The sequence below is a fragment of the Antechinus flavipes genome, chromosome 1 (assembly GCF_016432865.1).
Source record: "Antechinus flavipes isolate AdamAnt ecotype Samford, QLD, Australia chromosome 1, AdamAnt_v2, whole genome shotgun sequence".
Classification (NCBI taxonomy): domain Eukaryota; kingdom Metazoa; phylum Chordata; class Mammalia; order Dasyuromorphia; family Dasyuridae; genus Antechinus; species Antechinus flavipes.
In genome coordinates this window covers 722,440,050-722,448,768 of record NC_067398.1, presented here as the reverse complement: position 1 = coordinate 722,448,768, position 8,719 = coordinate 722,440,050, and the positions used below count along the sequence as shown (strand labels likewise).

Genomic DNA, 8,719 nt, shown 5'->3' with positions numbered 1-8,719 from the left:
GTTACATCTAAGAATGATGTGGCTGGATTCAGAGTATGTGTTTGCTTCTGGAAAGGTTTGTTATCATCTTCTTGATGATCTTGTCACCATAATAATTTTCAATGGTCAGAAACTTTTCTTTTTGTTTTCTACTCACTTTCTTAGTTTTATTATTCTGCTTTTAATTGTTAAAATAAGACTGTTTTCAAGGGGGAGGATGCATTGTCCCAAGCTTCAAGGGTTTTGTGCAACTGAATTCCAAGTACTTGTGATGAAAAAGAAAAACCAGAGCTAAACAGAAAATTTCATTTTCATGTACAGAACTCAGAAGAAGCACAAGTAGTTAATCAGGAAATGGAAATGATAAAGGACTTAACCTGATTTACATTCTCACATGGATGACCCTTGTAATTCATGGGAAATTTTCCATTATTAGGGAAATTAGAAGGAGTGTATATAAATAGAGTGCATGGGTGTGAATTGAATATGAATATGAAAGAATACTTTATGAATTAAATTAAATTAAATTAAAGGGTTGGTGGAATGTATTGGGAGAAGTAGAATGACATAAATTATCTTCTATTAAAAAGGCAACATAAAGCATTTAGTAGAGGGGAAGGAAGGAAGGGAGGGAGAATGAGTGAATATTACACTCATTAGAATTGGCTGTAAGAGGAAATAACATACACACTCAACATAGATATAGAAATATATGTTATTTTGCAAGATAGTAGGAGGATAAAGGAATATGAGCAGGGACTAGGGTGAGAAAAGAGAGGGGATATTTTGAAATGTGTGGTGAAAATTAAAAGCCTTTGATGAGGTATAAATTTAAAAAAAAAAAAAAAACGACCAAAATCGAATAAATGGGAAAAATGTAGTTAGCAATAGTCATTGTGAAAACAATTTTGAAGCAACTTTCTTTGCTGCAGCCAGCTCTTCTCAAACTTATAAATGAATGAAATATATTAAAATATGAGCCAGTTTCCATTTGATAAGTGATTAAAGTATGTGATACATATTGAAAAGGCCATAAAATTATACACATTTATCCACCTAAAACTAACCCTACATGGCTTGAAACCCAAAAGGGTTCAAGAAAAAAAGGAAAAGGAAATATATGTACAAAAATAATGATGTCATGTCTTTTCTTGGAGAAAGAATTGGAAATGGAGAGAATTCTCATCAAATGCAGACTGGCTGAAGAAATTGTGGTATGTAATTGTGATGGAATACTTTGATGATTCTGTAGGTATGATGACCAGAAAAATCTGGAAAGATATTCACAAACATATGAAAACTGAAAGGTAACGTGTACAAAGTCAAGCAATATAGGAGACTAGTCACCTGCAAATGACTTTGTTTTTGAATAACACAATAATCCTAAACTACTCTAAAGGTCTTTATGATGAAACTGATGATGTAACACAGTTTTAAAAAAAATTTCTCTTTGAAGATTTTTTAAATTAACCTTAGGAATGATACATGTATATTTCTCAACATGACATTTATAAAAATGTTTTGTGTAACTGCACATGGGGCACCTCAATTGTTCTTGGGTTGGGAAAGAAGGGAGAGAATGTGGAAGTCAAAGCTTTAAAAATAAAGATAAAAATATTGTTTTGCATGGAACAGGGGTAAATAAAGATATCAAATTAAAAAAAAAAGAAAAATTCTTGCTCCTGGAACTCCTTTGATTCTTGTTCTGTTTTGTGTTATTTTCCCATGATGTCAGGAGAATCACAAAACATTTGGGAATAAAAATGCAGCCCAGTAACCCGGTACTGGAGGCCAAGATGGAGAAGATCTCCACGATCATCACAGCTTTCCCTTTGGAGCTCTGATATGTGGGGAGGAAAGAGACCCAGACGCTGCAAAACACCAGCATGCTGAAAGTGATGAATTTGGCTTCGTTGAAGGCATCAGGCAGGTTCCTGGCCAGGAAGGCTATGGTGAAGCTGCCTAGAGCCAAAAAGCCCATGTAGCCCAGGACACAGTAAAATGCAAAGGCGGAGCCCTCATTACATGTGAGGATGATGTGCCTGGATTCAGAGCTTGTGTCTGCCTCTGGAAAGGGGGGATGGGTCCCCAACCAGATGGCACAGAAAAGCCCTTGGATTCCGGAGCAGATGAGAACCACACAGTAGGGCACTCTGGGATGAAGGAACATCCGCATCCTGCTCCCTGGCCCTGTCACCCTGAAAGCCAGAACCACTATGATGGTTTTGGCCAAAATGGAGGAAACAGCCACTGTAAACACAACTGCAAATACTGTTTGTCGGAGAAGGCAAGAAGCAGTTGTGGGACGGCCCAGAAAGAGCAAGGAGCAGAGGAAGCAGGAGGAAAGGGAGGTGAGGAGCAGGTAGCTGAGGTTCCTGTTATTGGCTTGGACTATGGGAGTGTCTTGGAACTTCACAAAGACCCACAGAACCAGGGCCGTGAGCAATGAGAGTGAAACAGCTACAGCTGTCACTGCCCTCCCCCAGGGTTCATTCATATCCAGGAAGGTCACAGTCTTCAGGAGGCAGTGATCTCTCTGCTCATTGGGATATTCATCCTCTGGGCACTTCTTACACTGCTCAGCATCTGCAGAAGACAAACAAGGACTTGGTACACTGGCCACATCAAATATATTCATGCCCTTGATCACTGTTGGCTTTGGATCAAGTTTGCTTTATTCCTTTTATGTAAGTAATGTCACCTTTTCTTCTTAACCTAATCACTAAGGACAATAAGCTTAGACATCGGAGCCCTTTCCTATCAAATATCCAGATTACTTCTGTGTTGTGTTGGGCAACAACTCAAGTTGAAGAGCTGCCTGCCTCAATACTTCCTCATTCTTTCCAGCTCACAGTTTTCACCTTTCCACAACCAATTTATATGAATTTTAAACATTTCCTTGGTAAATACAGAGAATGTGTGTATTCTTGTCTCCTCGGTTGGAGTAGAATCTCCCTGAATGAAGGATTTACTTCCTTTTTATCACTCTATCCCTTTATTTATGACCAAGTTCTTCACACACTAAATGCCTATTAATTGACTGATTAATGACTTATTAAATAATGGCAAGTTTCTTATAGAAAACCTGTTTCTTTTGTTTTGGAAGTGTTCCTTTTATTCATCCCAACAGAAATGAAGCCTTTCCAGGATATGTTCAATAGTGAAAATGATAACCCGTTAATACTTTCATTTTATCAATTAATTTAAAGAAAAATTCTCTTTGGATCCTCAATTGGGTTTTTTCACTACTATTTGGAATATTGGATTGACGTTATTTTAACTCTAGCTTTCAAATCCATGAGACCTGAATTTAGCATCTAGAATGCTTCAATGACACACTAGAACCATACCTGCTATCAGCAGTCTCTCTGATGCCTAAAAATTATTTTTTCCTCCTCATTGATTCTCCCTCTTTCTTGTGATCTTCACAAATCTTTTATTGCCCCTGTCACATCTGCAGTGAAAACCCGAAGAGAAATGCCAGCTATGTCACAAATTACCACCAACTGTTTCAATTTGACTGTGCTCTATCAGGAAGTAAATGGCTATTTGAATGCCAATAGGACTTGAAGTCAGAGTTTATATCCTGCCTCAGAAAAAAAATTGTTATGTGACTCTGGGCAAATAATATCCTTGAGTCTGTCTTTGTTTTCCTTTCAGAGAAATAAGGATAATAATTACACCATCTTTATAAGGTTATTATGAGCATCAAATGAGAGAGAACATATGTAGCACAAAATGGAGCCTCAATTTACATGGTTCTTATAATTTTATCACCATCATCCTCATCCTTCTCATCACTAAATCAAGAGTTTGCCCTCATTGCAGGGGAGAGAACCATGTGTGCCCCACTAAGGCAGCAGATGAGATTAAGGGATCATCTAAATTTTGTACAAATTGGAAGATCTTCTCATAAAAGCAGCCTGTTCTCTGGTTTCCTCTTTTGCCTTCCCTCTTAGATTCAAAAGCACATAAAGCCAGGCTCAAATGCAATGCTATTGAATAAGCCATGGCCTCATCCATTCTGCTTGTAGCTTGGGATGCAGTGTTGACTGCTCAAGTCCTGTGACCCACGTGGTGATTTCCTTATCCCATGTCTCATTTCTTGACCTCCTGAGCTGATTACTTATCTGATGTCATTCCATGTGCAGTGTGATGAAAACAGGTGATGGCCATGAAGGGGCAGATGCACTTTTAATACTGTGGAAGTCACTCTGCTCCACAATGGTTTTGGTATCTCCCAGAAAACAAGGCCCAGCTAAATACCTGACCTTCTTAGTAGAGATTGATCCTGCTGCAGGAGTTCCCTCTAACAGTCAAGACACAGGTTCAGTCCCAGGGCTATCCCTGCTTTCAACTGTGTTGATTACAATGTCAGGGGGAAAAGGCCAATTTGGTTAGCATTCCTCACTATGTCTGACTTTTTTGTTTCTATATTGTTCAATACCATATAGCATTAGAATAATGAAATAGGGAAAGGCAATATTGGATCATCAGCAGAAAGGGATAATAGCATTTGGATGGCTCTTATGGAGCTTACAGAGTCAGCTCATATCTCTGGGTTTCTTATGGGACATGAACCATGATCTCTGAAAGACCCTGCCAGTTTTCAGCTCTTGGTCAGTGTTGGGGAAATTTTCTGCGGAAACCAGACCCATAAGTTAGAGAAAAGTCTGCAGTCTTTAATGTATGGAATACAACTCCCCCATTAGGTAACTTTCTTTACTTTTGCCTTCTCCATCTCAATATTTTTGTTTCTATTCCTGTCTATTCATTTCTTTTTATTTCTATCTCTGCCTTTGTCTCTCAATTTCTATCTGTTTCTTCCTTTCTATTTCTTGCAAAGACATCTGTCTTACTCCCTAATCTATAAACATATATATTTACATATATGTGCATACATAAATATGGATACCTCTACTTTTACACATATACATATAAATATATAGACACTTGTATATATTGTTTTTAATCTTTACCTTTGTGTATATCCATGACATACTATCTTGGAGTAAAAGGGCAAGTGATTGCAGTTCATCAAAGAAATAAGGTGATGAATAATTTCTTCTATATATTATCTTTCTCATTATGCAGCAGGAAAATTTTGCCATGTCATTGTGTTTGTACAGTTCTTGGCTTTTTCTTGGGAAGGGGACTTCCACATATTTTGTCTTGTTTACACTTACCTGGGATTTCTATTTCTATTTCTCATGCCTGGCACTCTGTTGATAACATACAAATGGCAGTGATATATGTGGGTTTGTTTTCTATCCACCAATTGTCTTGAAAATGTTCAATGTTTCAAGTAGTTTTAATTCATTTTCAAGGATTCTGCAAATATACCATATCTCCTGCAAAGAGTGATACTAGTGTTTTTCATTGCATACATTAATTACTTTAATTTCACTTTGGTCTCTTATTGTTAAAAGTAATATTTCTAGTACAAAGATTCATAATAGTGGTGATAATAGGAATCTTGTTTTCACTCTTTATCTTACTAGAAAAGTTTCTAGTCTCTGCTCTTTCTCAGGCTCATATAATTATTTACAGAGGCTGCAAAATTGACATTTCTGCAAAACTGAGACAAAAAAATATGTTCTTAGTTTTTTGTTTTTTGTTTTTTTTTTTTACTAGCAGGGGCCATTAGATGCGAGCTCCCTGCAGTAACTCACCTATATAATTGGAGATTTCTCCTTCTGAGCATGGGGAGCAACTAAAGCAACAAGGAGGCTTCCCCTCCAAAGGCAACTTCCTGAATCCAGCAGGACAACTGGCACTACATATGGCAGAGGGGACCTAAGACAGTGACAGGAGATTGGAATAAACATTTTTAACTGACAGCTATTTATGTTTGTGAAGAAAACACAGCTGTTTTTTGACATTCTGGTTTTGATAACCACCTCCATAGGTACATAATTAGGAGTGTATATGAATGATCACATTCTTTCCAACTTATTCTTTCCATTTGTCACCCACTCTTCTGCAACACTCAGTGACAGACCTTCTCCTACAGAACCTTCAAACAAAAGTATTTCACACCCTGGATAAGATAGTCCATGATAGATAAGATAAGATAGTCCATGTATTGGCTAATTACAGAGAAGTTGACTTCCCCAGGCTCAGTCATAGATTTGGGAGATATCTCAGCAAGACCCTGAAGCTTCTCCTTGGGCAGGGTCATTGTACTGCAAGTGCAATTCCAAGGCAATATGAATTTTGATTTCTTAGAAGTATTCCTAAGAAGATCAAGGTTTAAACAAGGATGTCCATTAACACCAGTATTATGCACTATTGTACTGGAACAGTTTTCTTCAGTAATAAGTGATGAAAGAGAAATGGAAGGAATTGGTGTACTCAGTGTAAAAACAAAAATAACACTTTTTGTAGTTCAAGTGCCTGATGGGATTTTGGAGTGACCGAACTCAGAAATATTTGGAATGTAATTTTTCAGGTTAAGGTATATTGGAATGGGGGGTGAAGCCAAGATGTTGGAGAAGGCACACGTGACTTTCTAAGTCCCTCTCATCCCCTCACAACCAAGTATTCAATTCAGCCTCAAAATAGCGCTTGATTGCTAAAATTCATGAAGATTAGAAGCACACAATTTACCAGCCAAATATAATCTGGAAGATCACCAGGAAAGGTTTGTCCTGAGGGGCCAGGAACAGACCAGCACGGACAGGGAGAGACTAGCTTCCTGAGAAGACCAGGGGCGGGGGTGATTTCTGTGGCTATAGAAGTATAGAGATGACTCTGCTATAGGCTAACTGCTCTTCCTTGATTACAAAGCAGTAAACTGGCAGAGAAATTAAAGCCTATAACAGAGGGTACTCTAAAAAATGCCAGAACCTAACAAGATCTGGCTAGAACTACCCAAAACCAGAAGTGACTCAGGCAGACCCGTACACAATCACGCAGCCACATCCCGCAGTACGGGGCTTTTGCGGGGGCAGTTACAAATCTGCAAGGCAGGGGGCACAGCCTGGGGCAGCCTCTAATCTGCACAGTGGGGGCTCGGGCTGGGGCAATAGAACTTTCACAGCCAATTGTGCTTCCCTGGGCAGTGACACTTCTGGTCCCTGCAAGTCTATTCACTGCTTAGCCCCTCATACCCACAGCCCCAGGGTGTGCTTTGGCTTGGGATAGTGAAAATCTCACTGCTCAGCATCTAGCCTCAGGGCAGTCATTATCCCACACCACGGGAGTTCTTTGCAGGGCACTTTCCCAGCTTAGCCCTGAAGGCCTGAGTTATTTCTGGGTGGGAAGTCTTTCCCAGAGCACTGCAGTACCTCGCTGCTCTTTGTAGCCGGTTGGCAGGACAGCTACCCATCCATATACCTATTGCTGTTCTGCAGAGGAAGCTGGTAACCTCCTGCCCTTGAAGGCATATCCTACAGGCTTTAAAAAATGGGTAAAAAAAAAATTAAAAGGCCAACCAATAGCTTCTATACAGAAAGAGAGCAGCTTTTCAACCCCAAAGAGACTAATAGCAGACAGTTGCAAGACAATTGTTGGTCCCCAACACAAAAGGTTCTCCTAGAAGAGACTATTAAAAACCTTAAAAGAGAACTAGAAGAAAAATGGGGAAAGGAAAGAGAAGCTATAGAAGAGTGGCTAGAAGCTGGAAAATGAATGGATGCCCATCAATTGGAGAATGGTTGAGTAAATTGTGGTATATGAATATTATAGAATATTATTGTTCTGTAAGGAATGACCAGCAGGATGAATACAGAGAGGATTGGCAAGACTTACATGAACTGATGCTAAGTGAATTGAGCAGAACCTCAACAATGATACTGTTTGAGGATGTATTCTGATGGAAGTGGATCTCTTTGATAAAGAAAGCTAATTCAGTTTCAATTGATCAAGGATGGACAGAAGCAGCTACACCCAAAGAAAGAACACTGGGAAATGAATATAAACTGCTTGCATTTTTGTTTTTCTTCCCGGGTTATTTATACCTTCTGAATCCAATTCTCCCTATGCAACAAGAGAACTGTTTGGTTCTGCACACATATATTGTATGTAGGATATACTGTAACCTATTCAACATGTAAAGGACTGCTCGCCATCTGGGGGAGGGGGTGGAAGGAGGGAGGGGAAAAATCGAAACAGAAGTGAGTGCAAGGAATAATCCTGTAAAAAAATTACCCTGGCATGGGTTCTGTCAATAAAAAGTTATTAAAAAAAAAAAAAAGAAGAAGCTATACAAGAGAGCAACAACTTCCTGAAATGTGAATTGGAAAAGGTAAAAAACTCCCAAGAAATTCAGGGAAACAAAAATTGTGAATTGGAAAGAGAAAATAACTCACTAAAAAAAATTAGTGAAATGGAAAAAAGTTCCATAGAGCAAAACAACTCATTTAAAAACTCAATTGGACATCTACAAAAAGAAGTTTAAAAAAAAGCTAATGAAGAAAATAACTCACTAAAAACCAGAACTGAATAAATAGAAATGACTGATTCATTGAGACATCAAGAATCAGTCAAGCAAAATCAAAAAAATGAAAGATAGGGAAAAAATGTCAAATATTTACTTGGAAAAATGACAGACCTGGAAAATAGATCTCGGAGAGATAACCTGAGCATCATTGGACTACCCGAAAATTATGATGAAAAAAAGAGCCTACATGTTATTTTAGAGGAAATCATCAAAGAGAACTGCCCAGGAGTGATAGAACCGGAAGGTAAAATAGGCATTGAAAGAATTCATCCAACAACTTCTGAAAAAGGCCCTAAA

The 8,719-nt window shown here is 38.5% G+C and overlaps 1 protein-coding gene across 1 annotated transcript; it reads right to left on the bottom strand.

Moving 5' to 3' along the window:
* Positions 1-6,160, bottom strand: LOC127548894 (vomeronasal type-2 receptor 26-like). Its single transcript, XM_051976560.1, has 3 exons — positions 6,077-6,160; positions 5,652-5,775; positions 1-2,565 (listed from the first exon to the last, which is right to left on the bottom strand). Exons 1-3 carry the CDS (start codon positions 6,158-6,160, stop codon positions 1,568-1,570), a joined length of 1,206 nt encoding a protein of 401 aa, XP_051832520.1. The 3' UTR covers positions 1-1,567.
* Positions 6,161-8,719: the final 2,559 nt, after the last annotated feature.

Bases quoted from the DNA above. Each gene is read 5' to 3' on its own strand.
- LOC127548894 (XM_051976560.1), bottom strand. From the start codon at position 6,160: ATGACCCTGCCCAAGGAGAAGCTTCAGGGTCTTGCTGAGATATCTCCC. The intron at 5,776-6,076 runs GTAATTAGCCAA...TCACTGTCTTAG, and splicing joins CTGGGGAAGTCAACTTCTCT to GTCCCCTCTGCCATATGTAG. The intron at 2,566-5,651 runs GTGAGTTACTGC...TGTCTTCTGCAG, and splicing joins AGAAATCTCCAATTATATAG to ATGCTGAGCAGTGTAAGAAG.